We start from the raw sequence: 23,147 nt of genomic DNA on the forward strand, positions 1-23,147 counted from the left end.
GTTTCGGAAAAGAGCCTATGGCACCATCGTGTTTCTCGCAAAATTGTACGCAAAAATGTACTTAAATCGCAAATCCCCCACACGTGCAAGAACTATATTGTTGCTCTCCACTATAAGCCATTCAACATTCACACGCACACGAACTCAGCTTCACACAATCACACGCTCGGACACTCATCCTCACTCACACGCACCCTCACTCACCCTCACTCTCACACTCCCGCACACTAACTCGCCTAACCCTAAGCTTAACCTAAGCCTAAGCCTAACCTAAACTAAACCCACCCACCCACTCCCATTTCTATTTCCCATGACCTCAAGTCCGGCCCGAAATAATGGAGCTCTTGCGTGTGTCAAGAATTTGCAATTGAAGAACTGGTTCCTATGTAAAATTTCGCGAGAAGCACGATGATGCTACTGGTTTCCTCTAAAACAAACTCTGAAACTCAGTGAAAGCTCTTACAGTTGAGGCCGTGAAGAAGGGGATATCCCACGCTACGCTGAGAGTCTACCTCTATACCAGTGAAACTCTCCATGCAAAGATAAGAGCAAATACATTAAAAGGGTTGCTGTGTTCTCAGTTTTGGAGTCCCCACACAGAGTGGCAACCCTGCTAATGTATTTGCTCCCTATCTTTGATGGAGAGGTTGATTAGGTATAGAGGTGGACTCTCAGCGTAGCGTGGGTTGTTATCCCCCTCTTTACGGCCTGAATTCTAAGAGCTTTTACTGAGTTTTGGAGTTTGTTTTGGAGAAAACCAGTGGCATCATCGTATTTCTCGCAAAATTTTATGTAGGATAATGTACTTAAATCGCAAATCCCCTACATATGCAAAGGCTCAATTACAGCCCGCCCTCCTGTGGGCAAACAAGTTGGACATAGTGATAATTCGGACATTTTCGGGCGAACCGAGCATTGCAACTTCGCATCCCAAAAGCTCACCGGGATATTGTTCCCATTGTGTCTACAAAGAGCCTTTACCTATCGGTCGGACCTTTGCCATCGTGGCCTACTGGTAGACAAAAATTGCCCACCAATTTTCTTTATCGTTTGTGAATGTTTCCTTCATTTTAACGGATTAGGATTCAGCTTGCAATCCTGATGAAAAATGTAAATAATTGTATAATTGTAGGTAAGTATAATAGCAAGTTATCATATCACAAAACGCGCTGAAGGAATTCGCAAATTTTGTGATACAATAATTTACCATTAAACCTACCTACAACTATTTACATGTTTCATCAGAATTGCAAGCTGAATCCTAATCCTTTTAAATAAAGGAAAAAAAATACAAAAGATAAAATAATTGGTTGGCATTTTATGTCTACCAGTAAGCCACGCCGATGACAAAGATCCGGCCGCTATAGGTAAAGACTCAGTGTGTACACAATGGGAACAGAATCCTGATGAGCTATTGGGATCCGTAATTGCAATTCTCGGTTCGCCCGAAAATGTCCGAATTTGTTTTACGTCCAACTTATTTGCCCAGACTATTCCCTACCCAGAGTTAACTAAGACTAAATCCTGTAAAAGAAAAAACTGAGCCCACCCGTGCCCACCCCTTATCTCTCCTGACCTCCCCGTAATCCCACCCTACGCCCCACACCCACCAAACCCCCAAGCCCCCTACGTTGCCCACCCTAACCTACCCTATGCCAACCATCCCCCGTCAAGTCAGTTGGCCACGGGGGGAAAAAAATTCGGATCCGAAACACAAGGTGGGGGTAAGATAGCATTACGTTACCTCTCTTGCGCTCCGTAACTGCCTTAACGGCAGTTACGAGAGCAGGAGTGCTAACGTAACGCTTCTACCTGCCCTCTTGCGTCGCGAACCCGAACTAGTTTTTCCCGTGGCGGATAACCATCACGGAGAAAAAAACTTGGTGCGTGGGACCCGAAGTAGAAGTCATATTTATCTCTGAATTTTTCGGATCTCTCGTCCTAAAACTTGAGGTCCAGCCGCTGAAGTTTGGGTCAAATATCTAAAGCACTCCGGTATATACCGAGGTGCTTCAGATGTGCGACCCGAACTTCGGAAGCTGGACTTCAAGTTTCAGAATGTGCGATCCGAAAACTTCAGAGATCTATATGACCTCAACTTCGGGTCCCACGCACGAATTTTTTTTCTCTGGGGCGCATTAAGCACCCTCGAGTAAAAATGATGGCACGGCTTTTACAAGCATTGAAAGCTAACCCAAGGTCATCGACCGAGGGTTGCTGCAGGTGCAGGACCGCCGTCCACGGCAGGGTTGTTGGCGGTCGGGGGGTCCGCAGAGGTCTCCTTCTAGCGCGTGCCACGCGGTCCGACCGGGGTTGGGGAGACGACCCGCATGACGTTCCCTCGAGCACTCCATCCTAGCTAGATCGGTAGAATGCAGTGGCGTGGCGTGCTTTGCGATATATCGATTGTTATGCCATTTAAACCTATGGAAAAGGATCGATAAACAGGGTGTTCGCAGAGCGAACACCCTGATAATCGATTCTTTACCATAGGTTTTAATGGCAGAACAATCGATACATCGCAATTCACGCCCACTGAAAAAAAAAAGTTCGGTAAATATGGAACCACGATTTTGTTCGGTACATACAACCGAATTATTCGGTCTGCGCAACCGAATTGCTCGGTTTGTGCGACCGAACTGTAATAAAATGTTACAGTTCGGTTCAGTGGACCGAACAGTTCGGCTAAGCAGACCAAATAATTCGGTCGTGTGTACCGAACAAAATCGTGGTTCCATATTTACTGAACTTTTTATTTCAGTGGTACGCCACTGCTAGAATGCCGCCTGACAGAGTGGTCGAAGGACGTCCGTCCTCCCAACCGGCGAACAGACCGCATGGCCCGCACTTTAACCGGAACAGACGGTGACTGGTCGTAGTTGCACCCCCACGGCACAGAGATGCAAGTAGCTGTTGCAGCGGAACTTCCGGGGCCCCCATAAAGGTACGGCACTTGAGACGCGCAATTTGGTGACCTTTCGATCATCAAAGGAATCTTTTGATAGATGGTTACACCATCTTTGGTCGCCAACTTACGCAGACACTGGTAAAAAAAACCTCTTGGTTCAAGAGTGCAATCTCTTGTCGCCGGATTTAAGAGTCTGGACTCTTGTTTCAAGCGGATTTTGAATTGAATCAATGCAAAATCCGCTTGAAACAAGAGTTCATGACTCTTAAATCCGGCGACTAGAAACTGCACTCTTGAACCAGGAGGTTTTGTTTACCAGTGTCTCCTTAAGTTGGCGACAAAGATGGTGTAACCATCTATCAAAAGATTCCTTTGATGATCGAAAGGTCGCCAAATTGCGCAGACACTGGTAAAAAAAACCTCTTGGTTCAAGAGTGCAATTTCTTGTCGCCGGATTTAAGAGTCTGGACTCTTGTTTCAAGCGGATTTTGAATTGAATCAATGCAAAATCCGCTTGAAACAAGAGTTCAAGACTCTTAAATCCGGCGACAAGAGATTGCACTCTTGAACCAAGAGGTTTTTTTTACCAGTGTAAGACTTGCGCGCCTTAAGTGCCGTACCCAAAGGTGGTTCTAAGTGATCTTTGGACGAGATTTGCCACAAAGTTGCGCTGCTGATCTCGTCCCCAGATCACTTAGAATCACCTTGTTCATCTGACAATTTTAATGTCAGCTGATGAATTTAGAAATTTTGTCACGAAAAAGGTTAATACAATTCAATTTGAGACAATGACTTGCATTGACTAGTTGATATTGATTTATGGTATATTTTAACTTTATAAATTCAAGGAAAACAACCTTGAACTTCACCTCCGCCCTTTTTCATTGGCACCCACCAATTAAAATCTAGGGGAGTCTATGATACGATTGGAAAATAAAAGGGAAAACGAAAGATAGGGGAGAAAGGTCTACCGAGAAGGAAATGGTACTAACGCATGAATGTACACGGGTAAAATGATAGAGTTTGGTCAGAGTAAGTTTTTACATTCGTTGGTTGATTTAATTGTTCTATCCTGGTATAAACCGAGTCTTATCGGAGCGTTCATTTTTATTTAATCTTAAGGCTGTGTACGTCACTCGGTGACCTCACGACTGTTAAGCGAAACTCACGCATTAAAGAAAAACATCACATCCAGTAAGTGTCGATAAATTCCCTTGGGAAAATCTTATAGGATTTGAGCATTCGATTTGATTTTAATGTAAAACCTGCACAATTATTTAAAAATCTTCGACTAATTCCCTTGGAAAACCCTTACAGCTTTTGAGCATTCGATTTGATTTTAAAGTAAAAACTGCTTAATTATTTAAAAATCTGCAAGTGCGATACAACACAGAGTGTGGATTTAACTTCAACTTTTACACGCAATTTATTACGCAAGGACTTGAAATCGTTTGACGAGAGAAAGAAAAGAAAAGAAATTATTCAACTTCCTTCAGGCAAAATTCTTCATGCACCGAGAGAACAGTTGCCAACGTAGACTTCGAATTTTGGCAAGTAGGGCATACGGAAAAATTTGACTACTTTCTCAGTATAATAATTCATTGCGAAACACGATGAAAAATTTTAAATTAATAAAATGAATACCTAATCCTAAAATACTGAAAATTTACGTAATACCAGAAGGTTTGGCGATAAATATTATGAAAATCTGAAATTGTCGCCAACCCCCCCCCCCCCCCCCCCCCCTAGAAAGGATACTGCTAAACCTGATTTATGAATTTTCGAAGCATTTAGAACTCTGTATGAATTATTGATTGTTGATATCTCTGCTTGACCGTTTCATTAGTAATTGTCATGCTTTCGCAAATCTTATTTCAGAACACAAATAATGTGTTGAGTAAATTTTTAATGTGAAAACTGCTTTGTCTTCAAAGTAAAATCGTCAAAAGGAGACTATGAACTTTATTACTTTTAATTCACGAGAGGGACAAATAGTTGATGAAATCTTTGACTGAAAAGTTAGGTACCATTTCTTTTTTTCTGCCGACAATAGTTACGATACGTCACTTAATTCAAATCCATTTCCGATCACACCAGAGATAAGCTGAAGAAACTTATTGGACGACTTGATATAGTGTCTTTAATACACACGATGATACCGTTGTTAACTAATTTTATTGTACCTACAGGGGAAACAACATGGGAGGGAAAAACATTTTTGAGTGTTGAAGTTTTGTACGCTGAGGTCTCTTTATCCTCCTAGAATAGAATATGACACTGTAAGTGCGATTCAACAAAACTGCTGAATTCAATGATGTTCGTAAAGATTCAAACTTCGTTGAGAACGCAAAGTTCAACTTCAATAGCCAATATAGCAGAGTTATTATTTCTTTCTCATCCATAAAAACGCGTATCTGAATACGGAAACTAATGGCACGCAAGTTGTTTGAAACGGAAATAGTGAATTTCTTTAGCACAATGTGATCCAACTGACTTCTAAAGTGACAAAGATTCTTTAAAAAATTGTTTAGAACAGAAAAAAATGCTTAATCTTCCTTTGCAGGTGTAAATAAGGTAAAAATTAAAAGCGATAAACAGATGGATGGTAAATATGACTGAAAATTAATGAAAGATAGAACTCATTCTTTCTTTTTCTTTTCACGCAAGTGCGGTTGTTGAAAATTCTGCAGTATTGCTTGTGGGGCAAGGAGGAACAACGATCAATTTCATCAGTGACATAAAATGATGAAAAATCTTTGAATAATAATCATTGATAGAACTGATCCATGGACTGTAAGCTAGGCACTTAATTTTACAAATGCTGAAATCACACGCTGAATACAGGGAAGCTGAATGTGGGTGTCATCGGTCCGTTGTTAAGTGGTGTCCTGAATTTTGCGCGTAACGCCAAAAATTAAAAATTCAGCAACCGATGAGGATCGGTTATCAGTTTATCTGCACTATTCGAATCAAGTTGATGCAATTTTGGAAAAAAAAAACACTCTTTACGACAATGCAGTTGTTGAGCAATGACTGACGACCCCAATGCTCAGCTCCCAAATTCAGAGTAGGATTCCGGCTTAACATAAATGAGCACGATATGTCCTGTTTGTTTTTCTTTTTTTCTTTTTTTTCTGTTTTTCTTTCTTTCTGTTTTTTCTTTCTTTCTGTTTTTTTCTTTCTTTCTGATTTTTCTTTCTTTCTGTTTTTTCTTTCTTTCTGATTTTTCTTTCTTTCTGTTTTTCTTTCTTTCTTTCTATTTTTCCTTTCTTTCTGTTTTTCTTTCTTTCTTTCTATTTTTTTTTTTTTTTTTTTTTTTTTTTTTTTTTTTTTTTTTTTTTTTTTTTTTTTTTTTTTCCCTTCAACTACAGTACAATTTTACAAAATAAAGCTTGCGTATCGTAAGTTGGCTCGGAAAGCCATTTGACAAATAAGCAATTGCCGCCGCGGCTTTAGAAAATGACTGCCGTGCTAATATACGGTGCGCAAGCTTTTTACAACTTTGCTTATTTCATTAAGCCCTAAAACCTTATATTGGGATAAAATACTCTGCCATTGCATCCAAGTCTTCACCGTTGGAAGCTTCGATTTATGAGTCGTAGCAATGTTTCCTGTCCGAATTTTGATCAAAATGTACATTCCTTCGTATCGTTGGTCTTCTTATTCTCCTTCCTAGTTGGTAATAAACATTTCTGACAAATTCTGAAATAAACTTGTTCGATGATTTTTTCATTGTCATGACCAAGAAAAGCCACAGTCTCGGCTCGGTATCACAATATCTGTATCGCAGTGAATTTGTCCGGTTTGACGGTATCATCGTTCAGCAATTATTACTCATTGCTTCGCAAGAATTTGAGTACAAACAGACATGAGACTTCTGACAAAGCAAACGTTCTTCACTCGAGCTTTCGGAACGGATTTCAAGATATGTCGATTGTAGAAACAGAATAGAGTGCGATCAACGGGTTGGTGGCTCTGAGAGAGACGGATGTACACGTGGATGTATTGGGCCGATGGCGCTGGACTCTCTTGCACGATAAAGCAAGGCATGAAGGCAGGCGAATGCTGGTAAAATATCTGAATGATGTGAGAAATTCAAATTCTCAAACGGCAACCGAGTTAACTGTGCAATAAGGAGCTTGCATACAGGCAATGAACATTTTTTCATTATATTGATTTGATTGCGTAGAGTATTGACGCATTGGAGCAGAGAAAAGTTTATTGAGATTTCGCGTCGACTGCCTGAGAATTTTGCTTCGCTACGCAACAGATTGACCGAATAATTTTTCCTCGTGGTATGCGGGCCTTCATCTTCGTATCAGTTGACTTTGGATGAGACGCCTCACAATTATATCACTGGCATATCAAATCACGGGTGGGGAGGAACTTAGCGTTCTAAATTCTCCAGCAGAAGACATACTTATGTGATTGTATATATTTGGTATTATGTCCGTAGACATCATGGGGATTTCGGCACATCCATTCTTCAAGCTTTTGAAATTTTCAGGGATTAAGGCCGAGTAGAATCTGTTTCTGCAGATTTACTCGTCAGTTCCGTGAAAGTTTGATGCCACTTGACGGTCAGACACACTGACTACTGGGCAAAAAAAAAAAAAAAAAAATTAATTCAGGGATTAAGGCCGAGTAGAATCTGTTTCTGCAGATTTACTCGTCAGTTCCGTGAAAATTTGACACCACTGGGCAAAAAAAATAATAATAAAATAATTCAGGGATTAAGGCCGAGTAGAATCTGTTTCTGCAGATTTACTCGTCAGTTCCGTGAAAATTTGACACCACTGGGCCAAAAAAAAAAAAAATTAATTCAGGGATTAAGGCCGAGTAGAATCTGTTTCTGCAGATTTACTCGTCAGTTCCGTGAAAATTTGACACACTGGGGCCAAAAAAAAAAAAATTAATTCAGGGATTAAGGCCGAGTAGAATCTGTTTCTGCAGATTTACTCGTCAGTTCCGTGAAAATTTGACGCCACTTGATGGTCAGCGTGTCTGACCACTTGGCAAAAAAAAAAATAAATAAACAAAGTAAAAAAAGAAAGGATGTCGTTAAAGTGTGCATGTTTTCGCTGGAGAACCCCACATAGTGAATTTGACGTCCATGGTTTGCGGCGCCTGCAATATTGCAGATATACTTCACGCGTATCTACTCCGGGAGATAACTTGCGCGCTCATGCGTGTTAAGTGCAGCGCCCGAGATAGGATGCGCATTTGCATGTGGACATTCTGCGATACCATGCATCGATTCATCATCAATCTGCAAGATGACATAACTGCTGCATATTACTTGGGCGTAATTCGACACAACTCCGTCTGAAGATCTGTGCTTTTTGTGGCGGCTTGAAAACATTGAGCGATATACGTCTTCCTGGAGTTACACAATACCAGCTTGCCGGAAAAGGTTTTGGCGTTGGTTGCTTCAGGTGGCATCGGAGAGGGCGGTCAGCTAAGAGGTACATGGATTGCGTCCGAAGAGAGATTGATGATGTCAGCTTCCGGAAGATCGCTTCCATGATGCAAATATTAGTCAAGAATACCAATGATATGGTTCACTTTCAGATTTAGGTTGAAATCGTTAGCACTGTGAAACCAAAAAAGATTGTTATCATCTGATGATATGCTAGTGTAAAGCACTCGGCCGAAACTGTTGCAGCATTGAGAAAAACATTCTGCTGGAAAATATTGATGATCTGGTCGATGTTGAAAATTCAATCGATACTGTTGGCAGAAAGGAGAAAAGGTTGATCTGAAATGCTGACGATGTGCTGTATCTTGATACCGGATTTAATCTCGATTAGCTCCAAATAATTCATCAAAAATTACAAGGACATGAAAAGAAAAAAGGCTTCTGCTGTTAAAATCCGAAGATTTAGCACCGTCGGATAAGCTGAAGTAGCCATAACACAATTATCTTCGTGAGTCAGTAGGGATGGACGAAAACAAAACTGCATTCCGCATAAATTACATTGTGGCTTATGCATTTTGCTAGAGGAAACTGGTGAGAAACGAACCACCAGTTCCAGGGTTCGTAGCGGAGGTTCGGTATCAGCCGATGATGAATGGTGATCCAAGTGTGTCACTGAGGTAGGAATTTGACTGTATCATCGAGTAAAATCTGCGTCAGGTCAAAACAATGCTTGATATGTGCTAGACATAAACTGATTCGGCTTCACGTCGGCTGGGTTTGTTGACATCGAATCCAGCAACTCAATACGAAAGTCAAGTCCAAACCGGCAAAAAATGGGATATGCAATGGCAGAGCAATAAAGAGGCCCACAAACACTACAAACAGCCCACACGGGCAACAGGCAGTCACATAAAAATGACGCTAAGAGATCGATTTGAAAGATCAGTGCAGAGATCAACGAGGTTATTCAGCTTGAAATCGAACTAAATTGAGGATAAAAACCCCACTTCTACCGCGCGGCAAAATCAGCAACAAAATCAGCGACCAAGTTTTTTTTTTTGGGGGGGGGGGGGGGTCATGCTCGTGACGTTGCCGGACTACGCGTAACGCAGAGAGAGCTTTCCTGGTTCGGAGCTGTTTTGGAAAATTTTAATTTAAAAAATGCGAGTCATGAGTCATGCCTTCGAGCAAGTTAATACAAAAATTGAGATGGCTGCTCTAATAACCTCGTTGATAGAATTATACGATAAAATATATCGCGATCAGATAATGATGATCAAAGAGAAGGCCAGAAAAGGCAGCTAGAATATTTTCATTTGTGGCACATTAAAAACAAACCTTATGAGGCTTGGAGAGAATACTTTCAAAAGAAGTGAATATTGCACTTCCTCGGTAAAAAGGCGTAAGAGGCTTCTGATGCTGCTAAGAATGGCAACGTGGGTATTTAATTACAAGCAACCAATCTGAAAGCTTTCGTATGAATTCCCCGAATTTTTGTTCACTATTGTGTGGAAGCAAGACGGCAGTGAATGGATTGCATTTTCAGTGAATGCGATAGAAAATTGCACAATCTTAGCAGCACTGCGCAGATCTTAAACGCCCTTTTGCCGAAGAGGTCCTCATTTCGATAAAGAGTACTGCGGGGTTCGTTTTTACGGTTTAAAAGAAATATATTCTCATGTTAATAAAATTAAAATTTCTTTCAATTTCCTTTGAAAGAGACTGAGATTCAAAATAATCACGGATAAATTAAAAAGATAAAGTGAATTAACACGTTTTCTATTGATTTTAATATGGCTATTACTTTGCAGCATAGCGGCCAGGAGGGCATGACCCCCTAAAAATGAATATTTTCCGACTAGGAGACAAAATTTTGGATACGAAAATTAGAATTTTTCTATTTCAAATTTTTGTTATTCTTAGTTTTTGATTTCAAAACGACCGGATCTATGAAAAAGGAACTTATCATGGAGGAAAACTTGTCATATACTTTTTGCAAAAATTTAAACCACGTGCTCAAATGTCACGTGTCAAGCGCGTCAATATTTAAGCTTTACAGTCAAACTTGCGCCAAAATCCAGTGTTACCATTTAACTAATTTAACTAAAATTTGAAAGTATGGAAAATAAGGTTCTTCTTCGCAGATCCGGCAACTGATGGATTAAAAGAATTTACACTTTTAAGCGTTTCACGCGAATTGATTTTCGTTAAAAATAAAAAATAAATAAAGAACAAATCAAAAATAAATTATGATAAATTATGAGAGTAATAATTTGTTCTCTTTACAGTCCATGATGGGAATTGTGATCGTTAGTATGAAACAAAACATCATTCCTCGTAAGATACACTGCGGGGCCCAACAACCAGTCAGATTTCTTCAATTAAAAAAATATTGGGATATTTTGAATTTCTTTTGTTTTTTTGGTCACTTTTTGCAATTTGGAGCTACATAAAAGCAAATGCAATTTTGCTTCGATTCACAACTTCTAAATTCACAATAACTTAAAAGAAGCAGATCAAAACGTGAGATTAAAAGTGCAAGTATCTAATTTAATTCATTTTCCCTTTTAGGAAAAATAAAAACTATTAGAAACTCCCAGGTCACACACTACTATTGCAGTATGAAAGAAGTTGTGTAATCTCAACAGCAATGCAATGCAAGCAATTTTTTACTACAAATCGCAATTAGTTTAATTGATGACCTTCATCTTTATGACACTTACCTACTAATTGCTCTCACCGCCGGTTTCGTCTCTGCCCGCACGCAGTGCGGCGATTTCGGCCCGGCAATGAGAACAATACTGCCGTGTTAAGGAAAATAGTCGTGCGAGCCTTTAAATGTGGCCACACCTCCTTCAACAAAAGTAAAATTTTACTCGGGAAAATTCTGAATACTTTTTTTTACAAATTTTTCAAAGGAATGTGTCCACGATTTAATCTAAAATATCTGAAAATTTCAAGAACTGTGCAGACCTTTCCTCACAATTACATGTTCTATTCGATGAAATTAGGCAACTCTCAAATGGACGTATTTCTATCAAACGGAACTATGTGCATTAAGACATGAGCCGCGAGACCCAAAAGAATACATGCATAACAGGGCTCACGTCATAATGCACATAGTTCCGTTTGACAGAAATGCGTCCAAATGTTCATACGACGTTTTTTCTTGACACGGCAGAATCATTTCGAACGTGTATCTGGGACATTCAATCCTTATGATATCTACTTACTATGGGGTCGTCCATAAATTACGTGAAGTTCTAGGGGGGGGGGGGGAGGTTGAGATGAGCGTTACGCGATTTTTTTAAACATTAAAGAATAGGGACTTACGTCACAAAAGCTTTACTAAAGGGGATGGGAAGGGAGGGGGGTCCAAAATTCCGAAAAAAAAGCGTCACGTAATTTATGGACTAATTAATGGATCCCTGATTGCTCTCACAGCCTGTTTCGTCTCTGCCCGCACACAGTGCGGCGATTTCGGCCCAGCAATGAGAGCAATGTAAACCGTATTATAAAGTGTTTGAATCTTTTAAAAAGCGACATACTGTTGATGACTTTTATGATCGTTCGCAGCCAAAATCTATGGGAGATGGAGCTCTTAAGAATGCATGGATTCAACTGCGTCGAAAGCAGTGCACGATAATGGCCACAATAAGACCTTAAATAAAGTTCCGCCGACAGCCCCTGGCGGTTAGGCAACCTTATAAGTACAAGTGGCTGCACAATGTGCGATGTGCGGAGGGTTGACAAGTATTGTCTAATTCTAATGATTAATGGTGTTTCATTTTTAATTTTGGTCCTCCTACCATTCGAAATATTTCAACAACCGTAAATGCGTGTACAGACATATCCTCATACTAAACTGAGGGGAAAAACTGGCGAGGAAAACGAAGAATCTCGATAATGAGTCATTGTTGGTCCTGATAGACTGGCATAACATTCTGAACATATTGTAAATTAATATGCACATTTGAGTCCGTTCCTGATAGAATAATGAATATTTAAATTGATCTTGCAAAATGAGTTGTCAAAATAGTGAGTCAATTATGAGAATAATTTAATTTGAAAGCGAAGCTACTCAGGAGTGAATCTAAACGAACATCTGTATGAGCTTTCATTGAATGACGGTGGAAGGCCGGGATTGTAAAAATGCTCTTCGGAACTATATTTAGGCTTGAAACCTAGTAAATTTTGTTCAGACTTGAGGTGGATGATTTCACGAGGACCGCGAATTAAGATCGTATCAAGCGAAGTCTTAAAACTTCGGCATAATAAGACTCAAATTCATCTTGGTTGGTACCCAAATTATATGTGTGTGACGGTTTTATTGAAGACAGTCAGCAGGATAGCAGTATTATTCAAATACAGATTTAAAGCTCCAAAAATTGCTTATTCTCAACCCTTAACATTGAAATGTAACGCGCGCACGATGCAAAGAAGCAACCGCATAGAAACTTACATGTCAACGTTCGTATGTATGACCTTAGAACTTTCTAACCTAATTGCTATCGGGAAAAAATGGCTCTAGCAATTATTTTTATTGTCGGACCCAATCCTGGGAGTTAAACAATGATTACGATCTATCCAATGGCACACCTTTCTAGAAAAATGCAAGGGCTTACAATGCGAAAAAATTGTGCCCCTGTCGGCGCACGATCGAAAAACATTGGTTTCTTTAATTATTGAGAAGAAATCGACTTAAATCGGAGAAATTGACTTATATACTATAAAATGTTGACTATGCTTAATAACTCGTCCTAAAAAGCATTATCCGACTTATAGGTAGCCAGGGCAATCTACTAATGGTTTAATTCGTTAATTCATTACGACGATGAGAAAGTATGGCTATTTACGTCGGGGTCCAGGAGACCACATTAAATGTTGAGATTTAGATGCTTGAAACGTTTAAACATTTTGGTAGTGACTTTTGTGCGGGCATCTGATAGATATTATAGCACAAGTTTAATCTTTTCTTTTCTTTTCTCTCTTATTTTTTTTTCACAATCAACAGGGAAAGACAGTCTCCCTCGACAGACCCAGAATTGTATAGCACTTCAACATTTTCTTAAAAAAAGCATGTTTCCAATCAACATGAATGACATGATTACTGTTAGTGAAGCTATTTATGAAACTTTTCGATACATTCATTAAAAGTTAATGGTAAAAAAGCTCGATTATTTGAAAATAACTTGAAGATTTAGGAGGAAGAAAACAATAAGATTCATAGTCTTTATTTCGCGACCATTTTTAATTACTTTGAAAAGGCTATCGCTCAATACGGTGCCGACACTATGGTAAATTTGAATAAGTGTACGAACGAATGTAAACGGTTAAAAATAATCGACATGACGAGAGTTTCCCGAGGGTTAGAAATTGAGGAGAAAAAGTATTTGGCTTAATACTGGCAAAAGGGTCATACCCAGAGTCGTTCATTTAGGGACGCTCGTATAGTTTACAATGTGATTAAAACTTTTAATTGCATTGCGTTCAATGACAGTGACCATGCAATGTTTTTTTGGCTTCAGTCTTCTCTGACATTAAATTGCATTTAGCAAACATGATTTTCAGGAAGGATAAGAAGCTAATTTCCGAAATATCTTTAAAAAAAAAAAAATAGTATACTTAAATTGGGACTCCATCTATTCTTACAAGCCTACAAGTACTGCGCACAGTAGTTTTATCTCGAAAATCGGTGCCTGATTCAGTGATTCACGCAATAAAGGGTTAAAGGGAGGTTCGCGAGGAGGTCGTCGTTAGCATCATAAAAATGGAAATTTTTAAGAAACTCAAGTAAAATTTATGAGCTTAAATTAGGATGGATTAATAATAGATGGATTCGACTACACCGGAAAAGACTCAACGTTTTGGGTGCTCGACCACGCGACTGCATTGCAGCGAGAATTACGTTACGAATAAGTATAACCACACTCGGCTTGTAAATCGAAATTATGTTACTCTGACCAGACATGTATTTTCCTTAAGCCATACTCTGAGTTAAAAATATGAATTAATATGACTGAATCGATGGGACCGAAAACCATAATGTGGGGTAAAGGAAGCAATGTCCATTTTGCTGATGAACCCTTGACTGATCCATTTTTTTCAAGATGCCTCATAAGAGGCCTCCTCATGGTAAGAAGCCGTTAAACAGGCACGTGGCACGTAGATTTTTGTTGATATTGTTTTAGTTGCTCGATTTGCGGTAATTTTTTCATCATTCATATTTGTTGTTTGGTGGATCTTGTTTTGGGGGAGGAAGTCTTGAGCGGATATAATGGTGGGTGACCTTCTCAGAGTAAGGGTGGCCCGCGGGTCCTCCCCGAAATATTTTTGCAATAGACCCTTCATTTAGCATTCGGGGGGGGGGGGGGGGGGGGGTGGGGGTTAAGTAGAGTGCGCAAAAATAACTGGCTAACAAGAAGTACAGCACCTCATTAGAAAAATTAAGTGCTTTTTCAGTACATTTTTAGGTGCCATTAATTGAAATAATTTGTAAATTCTGAATTCACGGGCGCATTGCGATGAAGAAGACATGACTTTTGAAACTTAGAGGTGGCCTGAAAATAATGTGGCTTACACTTGCGAACTAGTACGTAAAATTGCACTAAGGAGAAAAAATGCGCGAGGGATTGCATTCTTTCCAGTCGGTCTTAAAAATGTCAGTCCTTCTTGCAGGATTCCCGTTCAATCTCAATACTTCCGGACCGCTCTCAAAGGAGTATTTTTTTCCGGATCAGTAAACACTCTGACTTAAACCCCTGTGCCACGTGCCTGCTGATAAAGAAACGACTATGAATCAGGAGGTGTTTCAAAGGTCATCATAGTGGGTGCCTTGGTTCAGGGGCTAGAGGTGAAGTTCATATAATAATCAGTGGCGTGGCGTGCTTTGCGATATATCGCTGTTCTGCCATTTAAACCTGTGGTAGAGAATCGATTACCAAGGTGTTCGCTGCGAACACCCTGATTATCGATCCTTTTCCATAGGTTTAAATGACATAACAATCTACACTGGAAAAAAAAGTAGCTTGAAACAAATCAAAATCAGCTTGAAGCAAGCTGGAAAAAATCTTAAATTTGCAGCCAAGAAACGTATAGCTTGAAATAAGCATGGTCGGGCTGCTTGAAATTAGATACCCGGCGGAATCTTAATTATTTTTCGTTTAATGCTTGGATCCAATACTAAATACTGAAAGTTTGATTCATTTTTCATAAAATTTCGTAACGTAGGGATAAAACGTTACCGATTCTTCGACATGGATCATGTTAAAGTCGTCGCGTGCGTTGCCGCGGGTTTTGTTCTCGGTTTGCAGCACTGTTAAAATGCGCGGCTTTTGGAGGTCTCCTGGAATGACTTGAGAATGTAGGAATGTATAACTTAATGCCCGTGTCGAAAATAAAGGCGGAGTGGTTACAATCCAATGGAAACTTAATTCAAGAAGTTGGCTGCAAACTTAATTTAAGTCTAATTTTTTCAGCTATTTCCAAGATTCGTGTCATGCTTGAAACCAGGAATCTTGAATCGAGTATACATTATCTTGATTCAAGAAACAACTTCTTAGAATTAGCAGCCATGGTGGCTTGATGTAAGATTCAGCAGGTTTGGCTCAAGATTTTTGTGCTGCTTAAATCAAGCTAGCAGGTGATCCAAGCTATAAGGTAGCTGCAAATAGGAATCTCGAATCTTGAATTTAGCAATAAATTGCTTGTTTTAAGATAAAAATTCTTGAATCAAGCTGATTTTTTCTCAAGATTCCGAGACGGCTTGACCGTAGCAGACTTTTTTTTCCAGTGTATACATCGCAAAGAACGCTACGCCACTGATAATAATCAGTGGCGTGGCGTGCTTTGCGATATATCGCTGTTCTGCCATTTAAACCTATGGTAAAGAATCGATTTCCAAGGTGCTCGTTGCGGACACCCTGATTATCGATCCTTTTCCGTAGGTTTAAATGACATAACAATCGATACATCGCAAAGCACGCCACGCCACTGATAATAATAATCAGTGACGTGGCGTGCTTTGCGATATATCGCTGTTCTGCCATTTAAACCTGTGGTAAAGAATCGATTACCAAGGTGTTCGCTACGAACACCCTGATTATCGATCCTTTTCCATTGGTTTAAATGACATAACAATCGATACATCGCAAAGCACGCCACGCCACTGATAATAATCAGTGGCGTGGCGTGCTTTGCGATGTATCGCTGTTCTGCGATTTAAACCTAGGATAAAGAATCGATCACCAAGGTGTTCGCTGCGAACACCCTGATTATCGATCCTTTTCCATAGGTTTAAATGACAGAAACAATCGATATATCGCAAAGCACGCCACGCCACTGATAATAATTTAGGCCCCAGAAAATAGTTCCGCTGATCCCGGATCCGATTAGGATCCGGGTATTTTCGCCGCTACTTGCATCTCAAGGCCAGGGAGTGCAACGCAACCCGCCACTCGTCAGGCCCGGCGAGGAGATCATCCGCAGACCCCCCGAAGACCGGTCCAACCACCCTTGTGGATCTGGACCTGACCAAAAAAAACATGCCACAAGTACACGGGTTACCCAAGGCTCCCGTGACACGAACATATGACGGTCTCTCCGCTCAGATGGAGGTCATCAAAGTCCGTCAACGAGCATTGATGGCCCCCACCTGAATGGAAATTCGACCGTGATGTGTACGCGTCACGAGAGCCTTTGCGTCAAAGGAGCGTCCACGCGGTTCGTCCGATCGTCGAATGGACGGTACGTCGAATAGCCCCCCGGTCGCTCCAAAATTAGAGCAACTGGCGGATTACGCGACGGACGGCTATCCAACAGTCAGATAAACCGTGTGGACGTACCTTCGTCAGTTCCTACGCTCCCTCTACACACAAACGCACCACAAATCGACCATTCACACAATCACACGCACACAAACCAATTATTCACACAATCACACCCACCCACAAGTTTAGGTGAAAAAAAAAGAACTAAATATACCATAATAAACTTAGGCATGCACAATTAAAAAATGAACATAGTTGTAAATCTAATAAGTCAGCAAACTACGAAAAAGACACTTTAAAATGACCAGGCACGCAGGCTTGAAGGAATCCAGTACCATTCGAATCTTTCGACCTTGCTCCAGGAATGACTCTTCTTGACCTTCTGAATAAAAGCCTCCTGGTTTTTCGAGATACCCCGGGGGGGGGGGCGCTCGCTAGGTGACCAAGAAGCGTGATTTTTGGACACTTCAAATCTTTATGACTCGAAAACCCGAGAGAATTTTCATTAGACGGTAAGGAGGCAATGCCCGTAATATGGTCGAAAGATTCGAATGGTATGGATTCCCCTAAGCCAAGTGACTGGTCCTCTCTTGATAGTTTAAGGTGATTCGTCAAACTCAAGTGACGTGGTCGAACTAGCATGCGATAAATCGCATCGATTGGGTCAAACATCGCAGCAGATTTTGAATTTTCAGCAAAAAAAAAAGGACGATGGAATCATTTGAAACCCCAAAATTGGCACAATTCAGAGAAATAAAATCAGAATAGTGTCAGGGGAAAAAACCTTGAATTTGATTCAGCTATCGATTTCTGTATCAAATGTGAGATTTTTTCCCGTGCACAATTCTGCTTTCATTTCTCTGAATTTTGCCAAATTTTGGGTTTAGAATGATACTTTAGGCTAATGCGCATAGGGCTATCGTCCCTTTACAGCTAAAAATTCAAAATCTGCAGAGCTTTTTGACCGAATCAATGCGATATATCGCAGACCAGTTCGACCACGTGACTTGAGCTCGACGAATCACCTTGCGAAAATGAGGGAGGGAAAAAAGAGGAAGACAGGAAGGAATAGCGTGGATAAATGACACTGACCTCTTAGGAGCTTGAGAGTAAAAGATCACGCAAAAGAATAGAATCGGAAAAGGATAAGGTCAAACTGTGAATGCAATGAGAGAAAAAGTTAATTGATAAGAGAAGGGCTACAGGGAGGAATCGGGTGCTGATTAGAGGAAGGTGAAAATAACTCGGCAAACGCTAGACATGCATTAGAGGAAAATTTGAGGCCGCAAATTACAAGTGCGGGACTGAAGATGAGAACACAACATAGGAGGGGAGTGGTGATGTGAGGAGAATGATTAAGGTGATTCGTCCAGCTTGAGTGACATGGGCGAACTGGCATACGATATATCGCAACGAATATGTCAAAAATCTCGGCAGATTTTTAATTTTTAGCAAAAAAAAAAAAAAAAAAAAACACGACAACCCTTGCGCATGATCTTGAAGAATCATTCTAAACCCAAAAATAGGCAAAATTCGGAGAAATGAAATCAGAATAGTGTAGGGAAAAAAATCTCGCATTCGATTCAGCTATCGATTTCTGTATCGAATGCGAGGTTTTTTCCGTACAAAATTCTGCTTTCATATCTCTGAATTTTGACAATTTTGGGGTTCAGAATGATTCTTTAGACTCATGCGCAGGGGCTATTGTCTCTTTTCAGCTTAAAATTCAAAATCTGCCGAGATTTTTTACCTGATCGGAGCAATATATCGCATGCCAATTCGATCACGTCACTTGAGCTCGACGAGTCACCTTAAAGAAAAACGGCAAATAAAAGTCGACCAACAGTGCCTTGAGGAATTTGGATTTTTTACACCTCTTTCACGTCTGAGACCCGAGTGAGGGAAGTGGTTCCAGTGAAATGCTAATTTTTTTTTCTTCGTTTCAGCCTTATTTTTTCGGCTTCAATAATTGTTTTAAATTCGGGCTGAAGTACAGTCTAGGAACTACTGACCATATTTTAGACTTCAGTACTGGATACCTGCGAATTTTTGAACGTCACTATAGGCCTACTACCTACTCGTTGAAAATAATTGAGACGAACCAGATCGGCAACGACAGTCTGGTCTGGTGAACGAAAATGTTCAAAAAAGGGTAACGTCCAAAAATTTTGGAGAAAATTTGTTTTTAAAAGAATGTACACAACTGTACATCGGGAACTACAAGAAGGAAGAAACGACTGAACAAAAATGTTCGCAAATGTTCAAAAAAGAAAGAAGCATCATTTGAGAAATCAGCTATTCAACATCCTTCCCTCTATCAGGGCATTAACCATGGCGAGTACTAACGAAACGAAAATCCTCATGAAACAGTTCTTTTTCTAACGGATGGACTTGAAGCAACCTACCAATCATTGGGGGGGGGGGGGGGGGGGGGGGGTTGATCGTCAGAATAACGCGCCGGTCATGACAATCCACCAGAAGGGGAGGGGGGGGGGGGGAACGCTCCCAGTGTTCTTCTCCAAGTTTCCGAGATAGTCACAGGAGACGGGAGGAAGAGAGAGAAAGCGAGAGTTTGACTGAAGAAGCCGCAATCGAACAGAACACCTGCGATGAAGAAAACTCAAGTGATAATGCCGAAAATCAGAATCCACGGACTGAAATCGTTCCGTCCGGGTTCAGAATTCTGAGAAAAAGGGTTCTCTGCCCGAAAACCCAGACAGGAGACACAAGCTGTGAGGGCCCGCATCCGGTCCCAAGGCGTCAGTTTTCGTCGCCGATTTCTTATCTTGCCCGTTTTACTTCACTCGTTCACTTCAGGCAAGTTACAGGGAGAAGGGGGGAGGGGAGGCCCTGCGTGTTGGAGTCGGGCGGGAGAAAATCGCCGGGCAAGCACAAGATAAGCTAGAGGAAAAAAAGGCGGGAGAACTCGCCGCTCCTCTGGCGCATGGCGTAAGGACGATCCGAGATTTCAGCGTGAACTCCGGAGAGTATGGATTTTCATGTAAGATAGGGCTCACGTGGAAATCCATATACACTTTTTGGTCAGAAGACCGACGAATTGGACTTCATTTTGCAATTAGGAAATACAATTTCTGGCTCATCTGTAAAAACACGTGAGTGCATATAGGGAAACTAATGGCACATACTTTGTTCTTAGACGGAGCCAGAAATGATAGTTCCGAGTTGCAAAATGTACTTCAATTGAAAGAAAGAAAAACAATGCTCGGCCTTACAAACACCTGAAATACTTAGCGCCACTGGTGCAATAGGACGGAAAAATCGAAACAACACTGGTGCTGGCTTTGACAGCTGGTGCTAGCAACTTGGCAAGAGAGGTTGGAAAGGTCTTCCAACTTTTCGAAAATACTAAATTGGGATCATTTGGAGGCTACTGATTGAGTACAAGATTTTGTTTCAATTTTCAACTAACGACATGGAAAAATTTCACAGAACTATTCACACACTGAGCAGCATTTTTTAATTATTAAAAGTGTAGGGAGACTTTTCGGTTTCAATAAAATTGCTCAAATTTTACACGAGATTTTCTTATCTTGGTAAAGTAATCCTTTGCAACTGCGAAAAGGAAAGTGGGGGGGGGGGGGGAGGCAAGTAAGGGCTTGTACGATTGGTTTGAAATGATAAGTTCCAGTTAGACACTTCAAAATGCAAAAAAGAAGTATGAGGAATAAAAGGAAAGCTCGAGATGACGGAAACAAAAAATTCCAATTCAACGAATCAACCTTCCACGACAGATTTTTAGCTCACTTTGATCATACGCGGAGCCCGCAAGAAATTTAGACACTTCAAAATGCAAAAAAGAAGTATGAGGAATAAAAGGAAAGCTCGAGATGACGGAAACAAAAAATTCCAATTCAACGAATCAACCTTCCACGACAGATTTTTAGCTCACTTTGATCATACATGGAGCCCGCAAGTAATTTAGACACTTCAAAATGCAAAAAAGAAATATGAGGAATAAAAGGAAAGCTCGAGATGACGGAAACAAAAAAATCCAATTCAACGACTCCAAGATAGATTTTTAGCTCACATTGATCATACGTGGAGCCATCAAGTAATAATGAACGATTTAGTCAACCAATGAAGTAACATAAGGAGAGGCTGCAATAACATAAAAAACCGGGACGTTTCGAAATAATAACAATTTCATTTCCTACTGGAAAAAAAATACCAAAAAGGAGTCGTCGATTTCTCTCCAATTGCCATATTTCCTACACTTTTCAAAGCAGACAATACTTGCCCGAAATTATCATATGAAGGTACAAATGTAAAACACAATGTAAATGAAAAATTCATATTATTATCATCGAACAACCTATAGGAATTCTCAGATGAGGGAAAGGTAGCGTGGTGAGTCTATATTAGTAACCTGAAATGAGAGGGTACAAAAATATTCATGGAAGGGCTTGGAGGACAAGGCTCATTCAGTACAGTTTTTGAAAAAATTGAGATATTCAACTCATCTAACTCATCTAAATCTAATTTGAGAGTAGGTATAGGTATTCTTAGAAAATTCACAACTAAAATGCAACTTTAAAGCATCAAGAAGTGAGTTTGAACTTCCTTTCCGCCATTAGGCCCAACGAAATTTTGAAACTATAAACACATATTTCTTGGAATAGAAAAAATTCAAAAAATTTCTGTGTGCCTTGTCCTCCAAGCATCTCCATTTAAAAACTTGGAAAAATTTCCTTTCAGTGGGTTGTGAGCATGAAAGAAGAGGAATGGCTGAGGAGAGAAAGAAACAGGAAAATCACAGGGGTAGAGCACAAGATAAGTAATACATATTTACACCTTACTTGGGCAGAATTTAAATCAGAAGTAAGTAAATTATCTCAAACCTCGATCACAGACCAAACCGTGATAAAAAGAAGCAGTAGATAGCCAAAATTCCCCATCGAGAGAGCCCATCACAAGATTCAGTTCTGCGTGAAGTTGAAAAGCTTCGCTTTAACCGAGGAAACCGACGCGAAATGTCCGCATCTCGAGACGAAATCACACCACGACTAACCGAATTTCCGCACTATTTAATTGCACGACGAAATACAAAACGATGCGATGAAAATGAAACACATGATGAGACGAAAGGCGAATCGCGCGATACAGTTCCGAACTTCCGAACGCGTGTACCGACAAAACCTCGAGACCTCATGGTGAATGAATTCAAGATAAACAGAAGCTTTAAACACGGCACAGGTTATCGACACACTCCATAAAGAGACACACGAGACTTAATAATTACCGACAAGTAAGATGAGAACTCAAAAACTCAAAGGAAACTCAAATAATTTCAAAGGAACGTCGGAGAGCCAAGGCGGCTGACGCGTACGCGACGCGAGTCGATCAACGAATGCGCCGCCTCACGAGACGAAGCGACTCGGGTGGAATCGGTGAATCCTGTCAAGGACAGACTCGTTCTCGGTCTCCAGCGTCCGTGATTGGTCCGTAACAGTGATCACTTTTGCAGAGGGTAGCTTTTCCCGCCGCTAGAGGGCTCGCGAGCTAGCCACCGGCCGGCATCCGAATTTTGACGATTTGCTCGCACCTTCGCTTCCGTTCTGTGATCACACGTTACACTGATGCCAGATTTTTCGAATAATCTTGTGTGGTCTCTCTCGAAGTAAACGACTCATGTACTTTATACGAACACAAATCCTCAATTATATTATAATATCTTTCCTGCCGTTCAAGTTTTCCTTTTAAGTTACTCCTATTAACTAATCCAAGTCAAAATGTACCTACTTCTCTTCTCTCGCTCATTAAATGTCACACTGTTTTTTCACACTCACATTTCATTCAAAATAATTGAATTAGATGTGTATACAAATTGTTATCGTTGTTGGGGGTTTCGTCACAAATAAAGAACTCTCATTGTGGCTGTAAGTCGTTTCCTTGACGCAACAATTTTTTTTCCTCAGAACAACGAAGAACCGCCAATAAAATAGTTTTCCTTGTCGGAAGGAATCAAAATTTCCTCGATACATAATTAATAGGGTGCATCGTGAGAATTTTTTCATTATTTTGTTTGAGATTT

The 23,147-nt window shown here is 40.4% G+C and overlaps 1 protein-coding gene across 3 annotated transcripts in view; it reads right to left on the reverse strand.

Moving 5' to 3' along the window:
- Positions 1-22,474, reverse strand: part of LOC109036912 (CUB and sushi domain-containing protein 1) — a 258,012-nt gene extending 235,538 nt beyond the window's left edge. The window contains exon 1 of one of the 3 annotated variants that reach the window (XM_072304887.1): positions 21,968-22,474. In XM_072304887.1, the coding sequence (XP_072160988.1) occupies positions 21,968-22,024 (57 nt within the window). In that variant the 5' untranslated portion in view covers positions 22,025-22,474. Of the gene's footprint in view, positions 1-21,954 lie in introns of all 3 variants that reach the window. The other 2 variants (XM_072304886.1, XM_072304888.1) reach the window with 2 other exon arrangements.
- Positions 22,475-23,147: the final 673 nt, after the last annotated feature.

Source organism: Bemisia tabaci, chromosome 10 (genome assembly GCF_918797505.1).
Source record: "Bemisia tabaci chromosome 10, PGI_BMITA_v3".
Taxonomy (NCBI): Eukaryota; Metazoa; Arthropoda; class Insecta; order Hemiptera; family Aleyrodidae; genus Bemisia; species Bemisia tabaci.